This window comes from Schistosoma haematobium, chromosome ZW (genome assembly GCF_000699445.3).
Source record: "Schistosoma haematobium chromosome ZW, whole genome shotgun sequence".
Taxonomy (NCBI): Eukaryota; Metazoa; Platyhelminthes; class Trematoda; order Strigeidida; family Schistosomatidae; genus Schistosoma; species Schistosoma haematobium.
Window position 1 is genome coordinate 38,459,465 of NC_067195.1, and position 23,903 is coordinate 38,483,367.

A 23,903-nucleotide genomic window follows, 5' to 3' on the forward strand; every position below is an offset into this window, starting at 1 on the left:
AGATAATTATGATTGAGTTCATTATATGTATGATTATTGATTAGAATTCTCGTCAACAGTTCGCCCAACGTTTTTAAAAGACGCTTCAAAGTCTCATATGTTAGGACATTTTAAGGTTCCTGTGTTGCAGGTTTTTCATAAATAAATCAATCAGAATTGAACCCAGAGGGCTTCCCAAGGCTAACAGCTAAATATTTCAGTTCCCCCTGTAACACTTGATAGGACCTAGACTGAGGTCGTTTGTGTACGTTCTATGCACTTTTCCATACTGCGTTGTCTCACGAGCCACAAACGTACCATTTTAAACAACATCATAGCAAGAGTGATGTTATATTTAAACTGTATGTAAATTCGAATTACTGCTTACCATCACCAAAATAGTAGATCATTTAGTGCAATTATAAAACTCGCTTAGGTTGCATTCGTATTCATATGATTACAAGATTTGCTTGAAACTGATTCAGACTAGGTCCAAAAGGAATCCAAGCCAAAAATGTAACACTGGGTGCATGAATAATGTAGACGAAATATGAAAATGCGGTAAGAAGGTAGTGTAGCTGAACTTGTATCAAGCATAAAATTGTCTTGGTTTGAACTCTTCTATAATAAATTACACATTATCGAGGTGACACAACGTTCGTTTTATGCCGGCTTGACCTTTAAATTTTCAGGAACCTCCAAAAATGGACAATATTACCGATCGTCACACTAATTATGTCTACTACAAACACATTTATCCTTAATGTGGTAAGTGGTAAACAATCGGAAGCATGCTTAGATATACTGGTTGTCTTTGCCGCAGAGAAATATTCGTAGCCGCATAACTTATCCGTCCGTCCTATGTTGAAGTGGAATGTGATTACGGGTGTCAGCTCGATTACAAATCACTAAGTTGTCACATACACAGCCAAGATAAAGGCTCCGCAATGAGCCAAACATGGTGGTTGGGCAATTCCGTGAAGCCAATTGAATCTGTGACACTTATAAGGGATCAAAATTTTATTTCAAGTTTTAGGTAATGAGAATAAATAACTGAATACATGTGTCATTCAACTATGTAGTTACCTTGATAGTTTAGCATTATGTTCGAGAAGAGTTTACCTGAAGATCAGGGAAGTGCTGTCAACACTACAATCACACAGATGATTATATGATTCTTCGTTAACTAACTCATAGAGTCCCAGCAAATTGCCAGTAACACCCAAAACCGATTATCAGTAAAGGAATTAAAGTATTCTCTTCATCACCCTGAGCCTCACTCATCATTCTAGCAAGCAAAAAGATTCCACTCTCCTTTTATGTTCTAATTACTGTCAGCTCAACGCCACGAAAAAGATTTTTCTCTTTGTCAACAACACGCTTGACTCAATTAGAGGAGTCTGTTAGCTTTGATTATTGAGTCTCTCACTGAGGTGTTTGAAAGTAGAACTACGGCCACTAGATGGGAATGAATATCAATTTAATATACCATCTAGTCGTAAAGAATTCCAGGTAATCCCTTTGAAGTTGATTAACGCTTCATCTACAATCCAGGGATTGACGCAAGTGGTTTTACACGGATTGGTGCCCCGAAAATATTAGATATACCTCGACAACATTGTCATTCACTTTTTAAAGATAATTATTTCGAGTGTGATCTACGTTCAAGATTTATCATCAATTGTTATTTTTATGGAGATTTTTTAGATCCTTCCTGATTTCTAATGAACGATTCCAACATTTTACAGAGGAACGAATATAGCTTCGTCCAGGTCAATGAATTACAAGGCCGTACACACACTCACCGGCGCTGTTTGTAAGTGTTCTGACTTTTGGAGATTTTGTGTAAGTATAGGTTTCGGGGTAACGACAAGTTAGGGATTTCTCTACAGGCGTGTCGATCGGTACAATGGATCACATCTAAAAATTTAATGACACTAATTTGTGGGTGACTAGATAGAATTAGGAATAGCAGGTAGTGGATTTGGGCGCGAAATTTATTCGTCCATGTAATTAAATAACATCTCAAGAATGTAGTTGATATCAGTTCTGGATGAAAACCGTTACTTTTATTCTTGATTTTAAATTCTAAATTTCAGTGTCAACCCCTCAATAATTTATGACTGTCTTCTGACTCCAATAAGTATACCTACAGGTGAATCGTCACCAGGTCACTTTAGCGTCTTTCATAAGTCATTGAGGATAAAAACAGCCTATCTCGTATTTTCACTCAGTTATGATTCAATTAATTAGTTCTTGACTTGATTTTGCAGCGCGGAATACGGATTTAGTGTTCTTTTTGTTCCGGATCTTGGCTATGGGACAAATTTGTCTTCATATTAATATTGAAGACCAGCAAACAGTACCAATTGTTATTGTGCGTAGCTCCGTGAAAGGGCTTTACGTAGCTTGGTTCCCTCTTTTGACTTTAGACTTGGTCTCATTTGTTACCATGCCAGTAATCAGATAGGTGAGACTGGTTGCATGTAATTGGCCCCTCAACATTAAAAGTTACAATGATGGTCAGCTTAACTTGTCCCTATAAACCTAACTCCACACCTAAACCTTAAACTTTCTTTGCGGCTGACCACCAGTCATAAACCGGAAGATTTTACACTATTTTCTCCAAAATGTACAGATCTGTAAGCTTTGAATAACAGCTAAAAACAAAATGAGCTAACTGGTGGACTTGCTAGACTATACATCGCCCCAGTGAGCCTTTTCGTCTTTTTGATTGTTTAAAGGTGCAACAGCAGTTCTTGATGAAGCGCCTCAAAAATAGTATACCTACACGTCGATATTTTCTCTTTCATGGGAAAAATGGGAACGACTATACCCCACTGCTAGTTATTCCACACGAAATTCCATAAATACTTAAGTGATCAAAGTTATTTATGTACATATTTGTCAACACTTTTCCCCCAATAATCAGTAACAACCACACTTGATAATATGGTGTGAATATGCCAGTATAACGATGTTTCGGAGTTCACTCATTAATAATATAAGGCTTGCCATAAATATGCATCATTCCAAGTTCCTGCACCTCACACTAGAATATTGAGAGTAAATTAACTTGGCAGGTAATTTATTGTAGTTTTATGGGTGGCTGTGAAAACCAAACAGGACATAGTTGTTCGAAAATAGGCAACTTTGGTGAGGAAATACCAAATGACTTGTGTGGCGCATATGTATTCGGTGCTACTTTGTACCAATATTTGTGTTCAAATAAATAAATAAGTTATTTTGTAACCCAAGATCTAGATAGCAAGTACAGATATGACTACATCAAATAACATTTGAAATTGCCCCACAGTTTTCCAGCAGTTGAATATGTTTATCTTTTAGATGTTAACTATGGAGTTCATAAATGCCAGTTCGAGATAAAAGGACATATAGTCAGTCAGTCACTCATTAACAACGTGAAACTTCGTGCGTACGTACATCAGTTCGACTTGCCATGCCACATTAGCACAGAGGTGCAGTTATCGATTCATTCCCGTAGTGGTAAAGGTAGTACGAATATAAGCAGTAATCGGAAACATTAGGGTTTGAAGATGTTATTGAAGGAGTATAATCCAGTGAAACAAATTTGGGAAGAAAATAAAGGACATGAAGAATTCAGAAGATTAGAAATTGGGAGAACACAAAGAGTGAATGCACCTGTGCCATCGCAAACGATTTTCAGTCATGTCATTCAGGGTCTTTAACCATCGGTCGGTATCATCTCGCGGTCCCCAACCAGGTAGTCTACACCTACCAACATGGCTCAGTCCACTTGTCAGTGACTTCATGGACTTGTGCCACGTTTTGATCTGGCCACCCCTGGCTTTCTTCTAACTTACTCCCACACCAGAAAACATCGCACGTCGAGGCAGTCGGTAGTTGGACACACGTAACACGTGTCCCAGCCATCTCAACTGGTGAAGTTTTACTACTTCATCAATTGGTTCGCCATCCTTACCTAGTACCCGTTTCCTAACAACTGAGTTACTTACACGGTGGTCTCAGGATATACGACCAATGTTTCGATGAAATCTATGATCGAATACTAGTAACCTACGAATATCTACTCTTGCCGGCCATGTTTCACTGCCATAAAGTAGGAAGGAACGAACTGCTGCGCAGTAAACACGTCATTTGGTTGTTAGACGGATATCTCGCCTACGCCATAAATGACGCAAGTTGGCAAAAGCTAATCGAGCCTTCTGTATCCGTGATGAGATTTCGTCACACACCAGACCACAAGGGTTGATGAGACTTCCAAAAGGACGTACATTTAATTGATAGACCAATATAAATCTTTGGACTTTATGAATTGGAAAGATAGAGTTCCCCAACTGTCGTCAAAGGATATTTCGAACATTATCTGGCAACGGCATGTCCATCAGCTTGTGATCGATGGTTTCCTAAATAAAATGAGTACACACTCGATACATTACAATGTTAATCCTGGTAGCCTAAGTAGAGAGACAATGTACTTCAGTATGTCTTTTTAGATAACTAGTGAGCTGTTAACCAAAGGAATAAATCGTCAATTTAGAGGTTGACTAATCAGATTAGTGAGTACTAATATTGTTGAGCTAATGCCTCGATTTGGGTACCCGGGTAGTATCCCAGCCCTCACACAAATCGAATAATGTGGCACGTATCAATTTGGTGCCTCCTTTAACCAATGTTTATGTGTTTAAATAAATAAATAAATAGCATGATAATTGATACATCATAGTTATACTCTATCAAAAAATATACAGCTGTGTTGTGGGAAAAATGTGTTCAAACAGTCGTGAAAACAATCTTCAAAAAATTGCCCATTTTCTCAAGCACTTAAATGCACTTATACTTAGATGGAGGTATAAACCTTAATAGCTGTGTTTGAAAATCTGTCGAGTCCTGTATACTATGCTCAACAATCGTCTTAATTGTTTGGGGACTGAGTAACCTACAGACTAATTTTCTTCGAGTGCCTGTGATCTATCATGTCAATTTTACGTCAATATTTTGCATGTAATCATGTCATTTTATTACACAGAGCTATTCTGTTGGCCAATAATCTTGTCTTTGATTTGAAATCACTCGTAGGCTTATGTCAATAACGGTCTCGTGAATGGGCATCATTCGACCACATTACATTATTGCACATCATCTAACGATTAGGATTCTGTCCTTTCATAAATTTCGTTTACAAAATCGTTAACATCGTAACCCACAAGATATATACATAAAAACAAGTTTCTGTTCGTTCAGAAAATAGGTTGGTTTGGTGAAAGCATTTTTAAATAAACATCTAGATTATGACTTAATTTGCTTACTTACGGGGGAAACCACATGTCGGCAAGACATCTATGGTTTATTATGGATGTAAATATTACTATAAGTGGTTGTAAAGCTATGTGAAAACATCAAAGTATTGTAAATTTGTTCACATGAAACTAGTAGCGTCATTGGCTGTAGAAAAAATTCTTGGGATAAAAATGGTCACGAAAAATAGTGTAGTCAGTCAAATCAATTGATCGGATTAGTAGCTAATTTTATTCAGTCAGTCAGCTACAACGTATGTGCATCGGTCCAAATTGCCATACCTCATTAACACAGCAAGATGAACACCGGATTCATAGGAGTGCTTAGGTCAAAGGTGGTAATATATAGGAGAAAGATTGCATATAAGGATACAGTACAGGAAGAAAGAGTTAGCTCGTAGAAAGAAAGATATGAAGCAATTTTAATCTCTTAGTTTAAGGGAAGACAGGGAGTATATACACCTACGCCATTGTGATCGATCCTGTACCATGTCACCCACAGTCTCCAACCATTGGTTACGAAAGTCACGCGGACCCCAACCAAGTAGTCTGCATCTACCAACATGGCTCAGACTAGAAGTTAGTGACTTCAAGCACTGATGCCACATTTTGGTTTGGCCGCCCCTAACTTTCTTCCAACCATCCCTAACACCAGTTAGCATTGCACGACGTGGTAATCGCTGTTCGGGCATACGTAACACGTGGCCCAACCATCTCAGTCGATGAAGATTCACAACCTCATCAACTGATTTACCATCATTCCCTAATACCCTGCGTCTAACCTCACTATTACTTACCCGGTGATCCCAGCAGACGCCAGCAATATTTCTGAGGCATCTGTGGTCAAATACTAGTAGCTTACAGGTGTCTTCTACTCTTAAAGGCCATGTTTCGCTGCCATAAATTAAAACAGAACGGACTGCCGCGCAGTATACTTATCCTTCAATTGATAGACGGATATCTCGATTTCACCACAGGTGACGTAAGTTGGCAAAAGCCAAACGAGCTTTTCGAATCCGTGCTGAGATTTCGTCCGATACCAGCCCATTAGGGCTGATCAGACTTCCAAGATAAGTGAAGCTTTCGACGCGTTCGACTACTTCACTTCCTATCCTTAGTTCAGATGGTAATGCAGGCTAGTCCTGAAGCAACAACTTGCGTTTAGAGGGAGAGAAGCGCATTCCAAACATTCTGGCATTGTTGTTCAGTGCTATCAAAAGACTCTGCATTTTATCAGCGTCTTCACCAAACAGGACTACATCATCTGCGTATTCTAAGTCGGTAAGTGTACCTCCTGGTAGGAGATCAATGCCCGAAAATCCAGTCGATGGGAATCTGACGAATGGTGAATATGTGGTCGATGCAGCCACAACCAGGTCTGAAGCCAGCCTGATTTTCTCGTGTTTGCAGTTCACGAATCTTAGTTAGGCGTTCTATAATTATTGATGCTAGTATTTTAGATGCTATATTAGTCGAACTAATCCCTCTATGGTTATTACAGGGTGATTTTGACCCGTTCTTATATATTGGGACAATCAGTGATTGTGACCGTTCAGATGGAATTACGTCCAACTCTCAGATTTCAGCTTGAATATTAGTTAATCCATATGAACCAGCTACTCTCCCTCGTTACAGATCAGTTATAGCATTTTGAAATTCAGCTAGAGTCGGGGACGTACTTCAATATACAATTCACGCTGTCTGGAAATGGTGGATAGTTGTTGAGTAGCTGAAGGCCAGCTGAACTGCTCTTTAAAGTGTTCCGCCCATCGTTCTCAACATGTGGGCTGAGAGCAGATAAGAGTGTCGTCTTTTTTCGAAATAGTATCGCTTACACTTGACTTATTAATTCCTGTTTCTTGTATTAGTCTGTAGAGCTGTCTGGCGTTACCTACAGCCGCTGCATTTTCCATCTCTTGCTTTCGTTGCCCACCACTGCTCATGATTGTTGTGTTGACTTTTGCTTAAGCTAGATCTGATTTGTTTTCGCTCTTCATCGTGTTCAGAGCCTGATGGGACGAGTTTACGAGAATCCATCAGTGCAATAGACTTAGAAGAAATCCATTGGTTTTTTATAACTCTTTGGCTTAAGTCACTAACAGATGTCGCTGCGGTTTCCATAGCTGTTTGTATATCTTTCCAAGCAACATCTGAGTCAACCTCGTTTTCAGGACTACTTAAGTGCAACCTCAGTTGTTCTTGAAACCTACTTTTGTATTTCTCATTACTCAATTCAATCCTAATGGATCTTTTTAGTGTGGCTTTTCTGCGTCCAGTGAGGCACAAGCAGATGCGTGCCCGTATTAGGGCATGGTCGGAGTCCAAGCAGGTATTTCAGAATGAGCGAAAATCTCCTATCGACCCTCTCCAACGATGACTGATGGCAATATGGTCTATTTGAGTCCATCGTTGGTTTGGTGCAAGGGGTCGCCTTGCTAAACAATGTCTCTCATTATGCTTAAAATTAGTTTGCTAAAAATAAACGATTGTCTGAGCACAGTTGCTGCAGACGATCACCATTATCTATTCGCTGTGCCGGAATCCCAAAATACCCACCTAAGTGTCTTTCTGCTTGGTTTAAGCTACCTACATGGGCATTGAATTAAAAAAATTATTATTATTATTATTATTATTATCAGCTTTATTCAATATTATATTTTTGGTACAATATAGAATTCTCAGCGTAAAGTATTTCAACAAGTTTCCGTTTCTTTCTTCTTGGTCGGTCCTGGCGATAAATATTGAGTAATCGCCAGTTAGATGTTAGCAGTTCACTAAATGAACATCTGAATAATGTGCATTCTTTCCGTTGTATATTGCCAGCAACCACATTGTCTCTTATTGAGTTTTTTGTAACTTTGACAACGAAAGGTTTTACACTTTTCAGAAACGCAGCAGAATAGGTTATGCGATTAATAAACATAGTGATATATTAAAACAAACAAAAATAGATAACTTGTTGAAATATCTAGATGGCAGGAACAGGTAGCCTAGATAATCAAGCAGGCCGCCCTTGCCAAATCTAAGTCACCTGCTACGAGTAATATGTCTGAACGTTTAGCTTTCTGAAGAAGTTTATTCGTAAATGAGTAGGTCTATATCAACCAAATAAACTTCTTAATTGGAATTTGAGAAATAGAAGACATAGCTTTCGTTTCTCACAGAAGTCCACCATGGTTAAATAAAGTCAGTATATTGCAAAATGTCATTATTTCACTAGATATTACCAACAAGCTCATTTTAATTAGATCACAGTCAAGTTTTTCTTACTTGTTTTTCAGATCATAAGGAAAAGGAAGAATTTCTTAGTTGTTCATTGTCTTATCCCTTTTGAAATTTTCTGTTTTCATGTTGGACTTTTATCTGTCTTAAACAAAATTCACTTCCTCCTGTTGTGGTGATTACGGAGAACACAAGCTAACATCTATAAAGGAAAAGAGTCGTAACTCTGGAAACTAAGCATAATAACGAAAATCGACTTTTAAAGAAATTACTTCAGTTGCTACGAAAGATTATTGGTGTTTAGAGTTTTGTTCAGATTGAAGACTGCACCTCTTTGAATGATTTTATCCTGAAATTATTTCAGCCTTTAAGTAACATTCTACATTCGTCGTTAAAATTCGTCCAGATCTTGTTTTAAGGCTGCTGTTAATTTTCAATGGCTCGTACTTGCTCTAATTTTGTTTGGGTGACAAAGAAAAATATTCTGCTTTTTTGGCGTTCGTGGTTCCAGGCTATCTTTGTAATTGTTGTTCCTTTGCTCTTAGTAAGTGTTCTTGTTTTCTTACGTGGAAGGGCAACAAGAGAGGTAGTAAAGCAGCCTTTAAATTGGTCTTCCTTTCGTGTAGATAGTGGTTTTTATTTTTCTCATAAATATGTGGCATACGCTCCCAATGATACACTAAATCTCCAACTCATGAACGCGGTTCATATGTATACGAATTTACAACCTTTTGGCTTTAAAACGGAAGGTGATGCTATTGCGTTCTTTCAGAGCAATGATGTCAGATCCAAAGAAACATTAGGAGCCGTGATCTTTGATCCTTTTTCCAATTTGAGTGTGGCAAGTTATACCATAAGACTTCGCTCAAAAAATGACTGGTCTACGAGAGTGTTATTCCCAATGTTTTTCAAAGGCGGCCCAAGGTCTAAGGATATTGCAGCGTCTCCTCCAAACTATAAGGAGGAATTTTTAGTTTTACAATATGCTATAGATCGCTCCTTAATCAACATAAATTGCAAAGTGAATGATTCTTCCCAAAAATTGAAGGTCGTATTACAACGAATGCCGTTTCCACCTTATATCAAAGATGAGTTTATAATTATCATCCAAAAGCAACTGGCACTTATGTTGATATTGGGCTTCATTTTCCCAACATTGTATTGCACTCGACTTATCCTGATCGAAAAACAACGAGGAATGAAAGTAAGGTCTAATCTTATATTTTCAGTTGTAGGAAATGTTAAAGCTCCTGGGATTAGGAGAATCAACGTATTGGTTTTCCTGGCTGATTACAAACTTGTTTGTGTTTACTCTCATTAGCCTCTTTCTTAGTATTTTACTCTGTTTCCAATTATCAGGAAATGGCCCTATTTTGGGGCTATCAAATCCATTCCTTATTTTTTTGTCATTGCTCTTATACGGTATCAGTATTTTTACCTTTGGATTTGCTCTTTCTACTTTATTCAACTCTGGTAAGTGTACATAGTTTTCCTTTTGATTTTTATGGTCTGAGAAGTTTCAGTTGCTGTTTTTACAAATTTTCCTGGATGGCTAGTTATAAAAGTAGCATACGACGTAATCACTATTAATAAGATCGATTATATATGGCTTTATAAGCATTTCAAAATTTTATGGTTAAACAATTGAACTCGGGTTTGTCTTGTTTTAGAATGGTGAGTGAAAGATAATTAAGAACTATTTAACCCAACTCGTGTTTTGATTAGAAGAGGAATTGGAGAGATCGTTATATCATTTTATAAGAGGGGGCTTAGTGGTTGAATCAATTGACTTACAATCAATATATGACGATTTCGAACCCCATAACAACTTTCAATAGGTATGTGGTAGCACTAGCTCTCGCACAAAAAGTGTAGATGAAAGCCAATTAAATAACATGTACTTATCCATTGAGTTATATGAATTACCAAATGAACCTTATTCTCTGGATTTTGGTATAATTCAACTCGGTTCTTATAGGTAGACATACGACATAGGTTATATTATGGAACTGCATTTATTCAAATTGCCTGTATATAATAGTCTAAAAAGAGTAATAAATAATAATAAGTTAAAACATGTGCAAGTGACAGAAAAATAATTAGAAAGCACCAAAATATTTAAGACTTCGGGAAGAACAAAAGGTAAATAAATCTGTACTATTGTTTTAAATTTGTAACCATAACGTCCATGTATTCCTAAAATCTTTAGGAATTGCCAGCTATTTTTTAATTCATCTAAAAGTTTAAGTAGATTTCCAGACAACCCTTAGATAACTGCTTCTTACTTTTTGAGTATTGACTTGATATATTCGTTTTATTATTATTACTATTATTATTATTATTATTATTATTATTATTATTATTATTAATTTGCACACAAACACTGGTACAAGGGGGCACCGAAGACATATGTGCCACACAATAGCAATGAGGCCAGTAGTTTTTATCATTGATTTGTGTGTTGGCTATGATACTTTCAGGGTGCCCAAACAGAAGCAGTTTGTTTACTTAGGGGGTCACATCCAGATCCTTCGACCTAAAGGTCTGACCTACAAGGCAGTGGAGCGACGTTAGGAGATGCAGTCCCATGGTAGCAGGCGACCAACGATTGGTTCATACGCCATTTGTTCCCTCAGGATCCTGGAGCCCATTTGCACCATTGGTTTAAAATCAAGGTTTTCCAACTCCCTAGGTGGACTCTCCGTCTCCACTAACCCGGTTAAAGTGCCAGACATTCGCTTTTCGTCCTCTCAGTTTCGTAAACAACACCCCTACCGCGAGAAGGCGATGAGTAGGACTTCCTTGACAGTGGCTGTATACGCGAGGCCATATGAGAGCATTTCTAGGGGGACAGCAGACTCTTTCCACCCTCGACTGTACCAGGGCATTGGGAGGCATTCGTAATGTATTTAACTGTTATGCATTATTTTACAAGATACTCAAGTATGGAAGGCCTAGCCGTATATACTAAAAAGTCATAATAAGCTATCAAGTGCTGTTCAACAATCGTTCTTTTTAAATTGATTTATAAATCAACTTAGTCATTGATTTCGGACCACCTTATTATTGGGATCCAGCTAAGAACTTATCTCCATCCGTACTTTTTATCCTATTAAATAGGTTTCGTCTGCTGGAATAAAACCTTAACCTGTAATACAATATATATATGTATATGTATATATATATATATATATATATATATATATATATATATATATTCATGTTATAGTTTTGAAATACTGTTGTTTACTTCCAAGGCTTCATCAAACGACCCATGTAAAAGAATTTGAGTATTAAGCTGTCACTGGTATTTTTATGAAGTTCCTGTGAATTATGAGCATTTACCTAGAGACTGAGTCACTACTGAGGAAAACTGTTATGTATGTTAAATGTTTAACTTACTTGTGCTTGGTATTCAAACCTCAAATCTGACGAAGCATAGTGAGAATATAGAAGTCGGTAATTGGGATTTATTTGACTTCCAAAACAAATCAGATTGATACATGAATACATTCCGTTATACGTTGATTTTACTCACATTTGATGATCAGTTAACAGTTATCACACATAGGATAAACAATAAGAATTACTACAAATTCCAAATTACGAAGTTTACACTGAATCGATGCAAAGAATATTATCTTGAACAAACATCATACGGAAATAAATCAACGTTATACTGAACAAAATACCACACTAAATATAAAGCAGATATTACACTGAGTAATTACCATATTGAATTAAAATTGGGAATAATGTTGAAAGAAATACAAATACGTAATTTAGCCTATTTATCCTGTCATATCAAAATTATCCCACAAAACGTATCATTTTATTTGTCTGCTAATGGTTGCCAACGTTTTTGAAATGCCATCATGGCCAAATATGCTTTAATTTAATAGTTGATTAGTGTTTGAAAATACAACGGTCTGGAAAATTCATTATATAAATGCACACAAAAGAGTAATTTAATTTATCTATTTGTTTCTAGTCAATATCATGAAGCCATCTAACGTGTTTAAAATAAGCTTTTTAAACAGTTCACTCTATGTTTACTGTTTAAAATAACAAATATCTTCCTTAATTTTTGCTTACATTATAGCTCATACTGGTGTGGCAATAGTTTGTACAGTTATGATTGTTATCTCATTACCTTACCCACTTTTGGAACGACATTATAATGAACTAAACATATTCATTAAAATGTTTGCTTGTTTATTACCCAGTTTAGGCATGGGTTTCTTATGCATTTTAATTGGGCAATTCGAGGGCGCAGGTAATATACTCAATTACTTAAAATAATGACGTTTTAATGTTCTGTTTCATTTTTGAGTTATGATCTATACCCTGAATGTTTCGTCCTTTCTGTTGAAAAGGGCCGATATTAAAACCCAACTGCACTTCTATTTTGGCTACGTTTAATGGAATTATTGCGTCTATTTACAGAGATCAATTCTAATTACTTTTGCAAAACAAATTTTTGATCGACATATCGTGAACCATTCGTTTCACACATCTAGTAGTGCACAGTGACGTCCCCAATTTGTAATTTTATCATGTAATCAGGACTATAGTTATGTTTAACATTCATTTCTTGGAATACACTTTTTATTCTGAGCTGTGATCAAAGGCATCATGCGAACTTTTCATTATTTCAAGACGAAAACATCAATTGACCATTGTTACCTGTTTTCAACTGACACCATTAAATGTACAAAACCCGGATGCGAGTATATCATAACGGTATTACCGGATGAAAACTATTTTAGTAATGAGTTCTAGTTATTTTTTTATAAGACCCTTTTTATTTCAATGAACTGTTAAACTGCACTTATCTCTTATTACTGTTACATTGTAGGTTTGGGTGTACAATTCTCATCTTATTTCAAACCAGCTTCTCCAGATGACAGTCTATCTATTCATCTCCTCTGCTCAATGTTTATTTTCGATTCTATTGTATTTCTGATACTTACTCATTATATAAGTGCTGTTTGGCCTGGAAAATACGGTATTCCCAAACCATGGTACTTCCCATTTCTCGTAAGCCTTATTTGTCGCTATAAGCAGTATTGTTGTCCTGAATAATATAAAACTAACCACTTTTTTTCATTCACTTTATTCACAGTTGTTAATATATAGGTTATTATGATGGATTTGAATGTATCCTACAATTTTGATATTATCGTCAGTATTATTGTGGCCACAAGTTACACCTAGTTTTGAATTATGTCGTGAAAAATTCTTGTTTAATTCAAAAATAATTAAATTTCATGGGAGATTTTAAGTGACTGTTCTATTGCTTTAAAAACGTTACTAAAGCCGCAATGAATCGGCCAACTGATTAAATCACTGCAAAACTTAGGGGCAAACTCAGATCGGTTCACACCTCCATACTTTTAAATTATCTGATTAAACGAAACTGTTAGATATAATAGGAAAAATAAAAGCAAACAAATATTCAGAATAGGATGTTGTTCATTATTTAGAGATAGATAATTAAATGACGCATTTAAACCGTGTTACTGGAGTTTCATTTTCACTTCTTTAGCCTTATGAAGAAATCTAGTCAAAATTTTTAATTCCCAACAATATATAATCCTGTTATCGTAAACCTAACGCTCGACGTTGAACTTATCGACTTGCGAACCTTGACATTATATAATATACTGCAAACACAAGTTACGAAAACTACTAAATCTACAACCATACTTGCTCTGACCAAATAGTGATGGTTTAATGGTTGAACCACTCAAATTTCTACTACCGTATCTCAGGACCGGGACATCTATTTTGATATGCTCTGCCAGGCAGCATCACTTATCCTCACTCAAAGTGTATTTCAAAATCGCGTGCACACGCTTCTTCTTGGTTACTGAGTTGCATTCAAGTTATTAAGGATAAAATTTTGCGATTTCCTATTGTGAAGCTTTTGGTGATTATGTCAGCTTAGTAGAATTGAATGACGGACATTTCTCGGACTAAAGTGAAAACTAAAAACCACGGATTGACTAGTGTTAAGAACCCTCAGCACTTTATTCTAACCGTGGCTGCTACCTTGACGTGGTGGTGGAGCGTGCCTATCGTGATGATACAACCGAGCTATATTGGCTAGAACATATTTTCCTTTAAGTCGTATTATGCAAGACAGGTCTGTTGGAGAACAGTAAAACTAAAAGTAACAACTTAAGGTTCGAGAGTGAAGTCGTACTACTGACTTTGGAGATGTGTAACAGCAATAAGATGTTTCTCTCGGACAACCGGCATCTTCAACGACGCTTCCTTCTCACAACGAAACGAACGGGATTAGAAACGATTGACCCTAAAAATGCCATGTCTTACCTTACCCCACGGATTTCCGTCGCCGGCGTTATGACCTTTTGAAGTGCATAGCTAACACATCCAAAACTTACCATAAAAAGGCTGTACGCAACCGACCTCAAGCAGATGTCTCTTGGGCTCTGTGGTCACGCTCCCAGGTCGCTAAGACCTTCATTAATTCAGCTTCTCTTTCAAGTTCCTCAAGAATAAATGTCCTTCCATGGTGTGGGTAACCAAGAAGTGATAACCTTTCTCATATCTCTAACATCTTGTTGATAATCAAATCCCTCCAGCTCTTAATAATACTTTCATCCTCACGACTAACCCTTCTCATTTATCTGCATTGTCACGCGCCACCGATGCTAATGATTTTAGTTCACGAAATGTTATTCTTAGTCTCCTGAAACCACGCTCTACACTATATGTTGGGGCTTTTAATGTTCGAACCTTGTGTCAGATAGGACAACAGGCTTCTTTAACTAGGATTCTAAAATCTTGCCCCGTCGATGTATGCTGCATCTCTGAAACGCGCATACAAGATTCAACTATGGTCACTCATCTGACCTCACCTTGTCAATCTAACGAACCGTCTCCTCGTGCTACTTCCTGCGACCTCGCTAGTGTAGGTGTAGCAATAAGTTCTAAAGTAGAACAGGCTCCGTTAGACGAGACCAGTAGATAGTTGCTTGTGCTTTGTTCGATTAAACGGGACAGTAAGAGCTTGGAAAGATAGAGACATACGCCATTAGATTTTTGTTGTCTCTACCCACGCTCCCACTGATTGTAACGCGAATAAAGTCAAATATGAATTTCATGGAAAGCTGTCCATTCTCCTTCAAAAAGCTAAATGCTCTGATATAGTAATAATGGTAGGTGATTTTGATGCTCAAGTAGATAAGATAAACTAAACCGAACCATACTTGGGCGGATCTTACGGTGTTGCGGCTCAGCGAACAGATGATGGCGACTGTTACAACTATGCTCTGGCAAACACCAACTTTAAACCTAAGGTAAAATATCATCTGTGATGACCTCCACAATCGACTCATCGATGGACTCAACTCGATCATATTTCCATTAGCCGTCGTTGGAGGTGCTCGATAGATGACTTTCCCTTATTCTGGAGCACATGTTTAGACTCAGACGACGCTCTAGTTCGAGCATCGATTTTTCTGCGTCCTACTGGACTCAATAAAGGCACAACTAAGAAACTCCTTAGAGTTCAACTAAATAATGAAAAAGTTAAGAGTATATTTCAGAAACAACTAAAGAAGAAATTAGTCAACCATAAAAGTGATATCTACCCCAAGGTAGCTTGTCATGATATCTAAAATGCCGTAGAAACAACAGTGATATCTACTGGTAACTTGAACCAAGATGTTAGGAAAAGTCAGTGGATTTCAGCAGTGTCTACAAAACTAATAGGTACTCAGAAACTCATCCTGTCGGGCTCTGGACATATAGGGAGTAGAAGCAGCCTAAACATAGACTGACCAAAATCCTACGTAGTGATTGTGAGCAGTAGTAGGAGGTATATGCAGAAGAAACGGAAAAGACAGCAGGATTAGGTAATAGTAGACAACTGTACAGAATTATCAATGAAACGAGTATTAGAAATGCGATTGTTAGTGAACCTACCTCGGAAAAAGAAGGGACTATTGTTCATTATCGATTCAGGAGACTGAAATGATAGGCAGGACACTTTAGGAGACAGTCCAAATGGCCTCCAACCACACTTCAGTTACCTACTATCTCCAAGAAACACAAATGACAAACTGATGCAAGTCTCCCAACTCCTTGTGAGGTCAAAAAGACTAAGTAACCTGAAACGAGAAAGAAAAGTAAGGCCTGATAGACTAGTTTTGGGAATTTTTAGAATGACAGTTCAGTTTTAGCAGTTAGATTAACTGAAATCTTAGCTAAAATCTAAATGGTCTCGATCGCTGGTCGTTCCAGTTTATAAGAAAAGACTAAATTCCTCTTGTAACAATCACAGAGGAATTAGTTCAACTAATATACTGTCTAAAATATTGGCCTTAATAATACTTCAACGACTAACTAGGGCTCATGAAAACCAAGCTGGTTTCAGACGTGGACGTAATAGACCAAATATTCACCTTTCGGTAAATTCTGGAACACAGACATACATCCCGACGACCGACTATAGTTGGATTCCTTGATCTTGATGTGGCGTTCGACTCGATTGATCATGAGGTTCTATTGCAGCGTCTGTTATTGAAAGGTGTAACAAAGTACATTAACCTCGTACAGGCTTTCTACTCGAACACTTTTGGTCGAGTTGGAGCTTATGGTGAACTGTCGTCAAAATTGGTTATTTGGTTTGATGTTCCTCAAGGTTTTCCGATGTCTTCACTTTTAATTAACTTTGTCATAAACGTTCTCTGATAGATGACACACTCAACCTCTGACTTTTCATGGAGTCAGTCCACCAGGATATTCACTTGTTGACTTAGAATACGCAGATAATAAAGTTCTTTTTGGTGAAAATGCTGACAAAATATAGTCTTCTGACCGTCTTAAACAATAATGCCAGCATGTTTGGGATGTGGTTCTCTCCCTCAAAATGTGAAGTGTTCTTTCAAGATTAGGTTCCGTTATCGCACGAATTAATGACAGAGAGTGAACTAATTGAACTCATCGACCGTTTCATTTATTTTGAGTCTCTTCAGTACTGATGATCTGGTGTCTGACGAAATCTCGGCACGGATTCAGAAGGCTCGATCGACTTTTTTTCATTTTCACCACTTGTTGAGCAGGCGAGATGTCTGTCTTCTATCTAAGGTAGCGAAATTACTGCACAGCAGTTCTTTCCGTTCTACTTTGTGGATGTGAAACATGACCGTTAAGAGTGGAGGATATTCGTAGGTTCGACCATAAATGTCTACGAAGCATTACTTGTGCATTTTGAGATCACAGAGTAAGCAATGTTTGGGTTAGGAATAGGGTACTAGGTAAGAATGACAAATTGATTGGTGTGGTAGTAAATCTTCATCAGCTGAGGTGATCAACACGTGTCACGTATGCCGATCCACTGCCTACATCAACGGGTGATGTCCGGTGTAGGAGTATCCTGAAAGGAAGTTGAGGGAGGTCAAAGCAAAACATGGCATCCGTCCACAAAGTCACTGACAATTGGACTTAGCCATGTTAATAAATGCAGACTACTTAGTTAAGATCCGCGTGATTATCGTAACCAATCATTAGGGACTTCGAATGGCATGGCTCAAAATCGTTTGAAATGGCGAAGGTGCATCCATTCTTTGTTTTTCTCTAGACTTTAAGCTCCTTAATTCCTCATAACGTTTTTGTTTTTATTCCGCTAATTTTGTTTTCTTCTAGAATCGTATCTCCAATGCTTAGTCTTTCCTATTACCACTGATAATGTCACTACCTCTAATATTCTGGGATTTGACCTTACTGCTTCATTTCTGTGCTAATTGGGTATGGCAACTTGAATCAATGTACATACGTACAGGTTCTACGTTGTGACTGAATTGGTTCAAAAGTATGGTTGTTATGTCCTTGTTTTGTCTATTAACTAGTCTGTGCTTAGTATACAGGGAGAGAGAAAGTTGTGTCGTTCTAGTTTACGGCCTTAATTCGGTAGGTTACCTAGTACAACCTTGCAAATGAGCGGTTTTGAAGGCAGATAGAAAAAAACTATCCGACTACCGAGTTATGAATCAATAGGTTGGCAAGCGGAGAGAAAAAGACTTAATTGGTACCGATGTCCGGTTTATTCTTGATTCTATCAACTAATAATACACATATGACCAACAGGACCATTACGCACAAAGGAACGACAATCATATCCAAACTAGAACATTAGGATAGACAAAATGGTATACAAGGGTTACGTTTAGATTACAGTAATTTCTGAGTAGAAAAAATGACAATTTAAATAAAAGTTGATGATTCATAAAATAAAGCAGGCACAAAACAATATTGGTACTTTGCAGATTTCGAACTAAGCGAGACAGTTTGAAAATGAGTAACTTTCCTTGTTTGCCATTGTTTTTTATCCCTTTCTTTACAAAGAAAGCATTGGATAGGAAACCTCGAGAACCAACGAGTACATTCCCCTGATTAGTGGGAATATCAAAATGGAACAGTTATGTAGTGTTTTATTGTTTTCAATGATTTTCTCACTATAGTAGCTCATGTGAACAGTTTTGATTGTTTGCTATATTGTTTATGCAATGTTTTTCAGTGTTTATGTAGGCGAAAACTAACTTTCGAAGTCCTGCTTGATAACCCAAAGCCGAATGAGCTGACAAGAAATGTAAAAGAAACAACAAGATTACTCTCTTTACCAAATACTGATGGTAGAAATGAAGAGTTGCAAACAGACCAACAAATAAACATTAATAATACTGAGTTTATTCCATCAGATCCATTTCCTGAGAAAAACGAACCTTTACTTGAGCATAATGATGATGGCGATGACACACTTGAACGACTATCTGCACCAAGTTCGGACATGCATGAATATTTCGAAAGCGAACCTATTGGTTTACAAGTTGGGATTGCAATTGATCACTTATGTAAAGTAATTGTAATGCTGTCATAATCATAACATTAATATTTAACATGTACTCAGTATTCTGCACATTGCTTTCAGTTTATCATGACGTTACCAAATGTCCACAATTTACTTGCCGATACCTATGGCTCTTGCTCTACTCGATAAAGTAATACGCATTTATATTTTAACTGTGCTCTTGTATTATAGGCTTGGCTAATCTAGTTAGTTCTCGGGACCACGTGGAAGTGAGGAATAAAGGTGCAGACAAGCTGTTGCTCTCTGGAAAATTATTCATCTAGTCGAGTTCACCGTCTATATATATATATAGTATGATTAATTAGACGTATAGCCTTTGATGTATAGCTTCCTATCCGCTCTTATTCTTCTTACTCTTGCATAGTTTGTCGGGTCAACTGTGCATATATTCTAACGCAACTGGGCCAAAGATCATAACACGTTCCGTGTTGGTTTCTGCTGTGTTTCCAAGTCCTGTTTTTGGGCTTGATTCCGATTTCGATAAATTGGTTGTCTTTATTTGTTTAATCATATATCCTCCCGTGCCTAAAACGATTTGACAGCTTGTAGAATATTACACGAATACTATTTATAATTTATGTATTAACATACAAACAGTTTGGGCATTATCTTAATGAACTATGGTGTACATATCAAATACCAATATCCAAGGTATCATTTTCGTTACGTCAACTAAAATAATATTTTCAAAATAAATAACTTTCACTAAATAGTTTGGGAATGACTAGAACCAGAGATGGTTGTTGGTCAGCATTCGGATCCAGAACGTACATTTCTTCCTATCCGGGATTCGTCAGCCGAATGTACTTGCACCTCAAAATTAATGTTTACTCTGGAACTCGAATCCAGTACTGTTCACTTCGAACGCCATTGAGTTGTCCAGATAACTACTGGCATGTGGAATGGGGTGAAGTCTAATTCATTTGTATTGGTTGTTTGAATCTTCAGATTGATGTTGAGGACTGCAATTGATCAGTCTCTGGGATTCAGGTACACCCAGCTGACGAGTCCCAAATAGGACTAAACGTGCATCATGGATTCCATTGCTAGCCACCATCCACCTCTGCTTATAATGCTTGTGACGTAAGACAATATCGAGATAATCCGCACAGGATACATATACGCCATAAAGTGACTGACTGATACCAGTTTTAAACATCAACGAAACCATCCAAACTTCCAATACAAATCAATCAGTTTGAAAATGGTTTTCACCATGGTCTAAATTCAGTTGACAAACAATTCGAAACTGGGATTAATGAAAAGTATCTTCGTCATAGTTTGAGTCGCATCAGTAATTCTACTTGGAGACTAGAACAGTGATAAAACAATCTCATGAGTACTCGATCTTCAAAGGATCAAGCACCACTCCATCTATCTAGGCTTAGCATTCATAGCTCTCGTTTCATAAATCAATATGCCTTATAAACAGGTAAGCCAAGTTGTTTGTGATAATGGCTGAGTTTCATTTACAAGTAGATTTTATTAGGCTAACATTCCGACTTGAATGAATCTAGACTCACATGCTATAGAAATTATTTCTGTCACTATCATTAATTTATTATCGTTTATTTTGTCATACGGTCTTCCTTTGATTGCTTCTTATTTTATGTACACCAAAACCATCCCTTCACTCATACGTTCGCATTCACTTATGTAAACCCTTCAAATCCTGTTCAATTATTACGCAACCCATATATATATATATATATATATATATATATATATATATATATATATATAATTCTGTTAATTCTTTCACATTATATCTTAGTTCAATGTTACCTTTCAATACACATATGATTTAAAGCAATAAATGCCTTTGATAAGTTTCGATAGTGTAATAAGATGAAGATTATCAGAACTATGTGATATATTAGCGCAACACAAGTATATATGTGATCAGATTGTTCGAAATGTAATGCAATGTAAACTTCTAAATATAATGGATTCACTTTATTCTACATTAATTGTTGTTCTGGCTTTGTTCAAATATAGAAACTTTTTGAAACTCCCATTTTCAGAACAATTGATTATTATTTAGTCCTCCCGAATTTATTCTTTTTCTGTGAAAATTGATGATTAAATCATTTTTCCATAGGTCTATTCTAACAAGCAATCTACGGTTGTTGCTGTGTCTGGTTTAACAATGAACATTTATGAAGGCCAAATAACTGTACTTCTAGGGCATAATGGGGCTGGTAAAACTACGACTCTATCCATACTGACCGGTAAATGATTATGATATAGTGTTTTATTATATTCTGCACTGTTTGTCATTAATCTTTGCTAATCACAGGTAATTGTCTCATTTCTGATGCTTCGTAAATTATTGTCATTAGTAATCATTTTTTGAGTTAATGAATATTTTCTAAGTGAACTGCTAATTAATTCAGATCACGTTTAGAAAAAGAGGAGCTATCGACCGATCAAACTTCATGATAAAACTTTACCCCTTTCATTCTTTATCAAGATTCGATAGGTGGTTAATTGTACTTAGAAGTCATCCATTGAGTTTTAAAGTCGTGTTTTACACACTTCCAACTGCAAATTAGTGCGTTGAATAAAATGAAAATACTGTGAAAGAAGTTAAAACACGCGCTGATGATCTGGCGATGAATTGATGTGCAATCAATAAACTACCAAAATAGGTCATTTTTTTGATAAAAGTGAAAATTTTGTGACAGACCAACCTAATGATGTAATTATTACCTGAAAAGTTAAAGAAATTACATATATCGGATATGCGACTCCTATGTCTCAGATACAGTTCATATTTAAACAGGAAGATTACCGGTTTCACTAGCTTGATGTTAATCTGCCCGAACAAAAAAACAGATTTGGCCATTAGGCGAATAATGAATGAATGACGTGTATGTGTTTGCAAATAGGACATTTCACAAGAGTGCGTTATGCATACTAAAATGTTATATCAACATCAGCAATAAATATCAGTTCCCCAACTATTTATTTGTTCTAGTACAAATTATTGTTATAAATGCTTTTGAGATAAATAATTCACACTATATACTACCGATTAGAAATTTAAGTGTTTAGATATCATAGATAAAGTCCCCTTGGTCTAGTGCGTGTTTAATCTCAAGTAGGGTGACATCCCCTCTAGTGTCTGAACCTATGTATAAACTGTATCTTCGGGCCGATCAAGTATTGGTTTATGTCATCAAGGGTACAGTTATGGTGCAGGTTCTTATCAGTTAGCAAACAACTCATTTTCCTACCTCTCAGTGTTCAAAATCTATTATTTATTACCCGTGGATTTTCCAAGTACAACCAATCACAGATAAGAGTAAAATCACATTCACTAACTCCTCTTTCACACTTTTATGTGGTCAGTTTTTGAGTCCATTGTGGGTGGTATTGTACAGTATAATTTAAAGATATTAAAAGATGTTTTCTTACACTACTAACTTCTACTGAAGGACTATTCTTATCTATTCCTGAAGGTAAATTAGCTTTCAAATCTCGTCACTACCAGCAACTACAAAATGATCAGATGAATAGAGCAATGAAAGAATAATGGAAATTGCGATTACTTAATTTATGTTTTATGAGACATTTTCAAATTTTAACCATGTAGGTAGGCATTATGAAATACCTGACGTTTGTATCTTTCAATCAAATGTATCTGATATTGGTTATCTTAGTATAAAAAACCTTACCAGATAAACAGGTAGATAGAAATGACGTCAAAAGTATCTAACGAGTGAAGAAATACTTATTATATCAACAAAGGTTAAAAAAGCTACAAAAAGAGGGAGAACAAGGCCGAGGTTCCCAATATGTTTTTTACTATTACTATTGTAAGATCTGAAATATGGAATCTAGGCATATGTGATGCATCTCTCAGCCATCCCAGTCATTAGATGTTCACATCACTGTCGACGAGTATATCCTATTCACGTAAGTCCAATATCATCATCTCTCATTTGGTAATTCCATCTCATAAAAGTGATTCTTCAAAGTTAACGATAGGTTTCAGTTATTGTGTTTCACCGTCGTGTAATCGGCCATAGACAATTGGTGCACAATATACTAGATCTTTAATCAACATTCATATCCCATTTACACTAAAGATTGCTTAACAAAATAAAAATGAGTGTTTTGCGTCTATACCAAGATTTCATTAAAAATCAATTACAAAAAAATCAAAAACAGAAAAGCTGTCATTGCCTTTCGTTCAAGTACAGAAGTGCAATACGACCGACATAAGTTTCGATTCTAAGCTATATATCATAGCACATCGTGTCCACATACAGCATAACCTTCTGCACCACATCTCAAGAATCAGAAGACACCAACAGATCAGAAAGAATGTATCACTTAATTCTATTCTGCATTTTTCAACGAAACCCAAGGCCAATAAACTGTCCGTTTGGCGTATGTTAAATTTGCCCTGTTTATGGAAAGCAATGTTTTACAGCTATCCCACTTATTGTTAAATCGTCCCCACTATGGCGAAACACCATCAAACCTTAAGATGT

The 23,903-nt window shown here is 36.7% G+C and overlaps 1 protein-coding gene across 1 annotated transcript in view; it reads left to right on the top strand.

Moving 5' to 3' along the window:
- Positions 1-8,560: 8,560 nt before the first annotated feature.
- ABCA3_16 (ATP-binding cassette sub- A member 3) overlaps positions 8,561-23,903 on the top strand; it is a 51,082-nt gene continuing 35,739 nt past the window's right edge. Inside the window, exons 1-6 of the mRNA XM_051218744.1 lie at positions 8,561-9,705; positions 9,737-9,974; positions 12,604-12,777; positions 13,360-13,541; positions 19,051-19,389; positions 21,503-21,632. Of these exons, the coding sequence (XP_051071355.1) occupies positions 8,938-9,705; positions 9,737-9,974; positions 12,604-12,777; positions 13,360-13,541; positions 19,051-19,389; positions 21,503-21,632 (1,831 nt within the window). The 5' untranslated portion in view covers positions 8,561-8,937. The remainder of the gene's footprint in view (positions 9,706-9,736; positions 9,975-12,603; positions 12,778-13,359; positions 13,542-19,050; positions 19,390-21,502; positions 21,633-23,903) is intronic.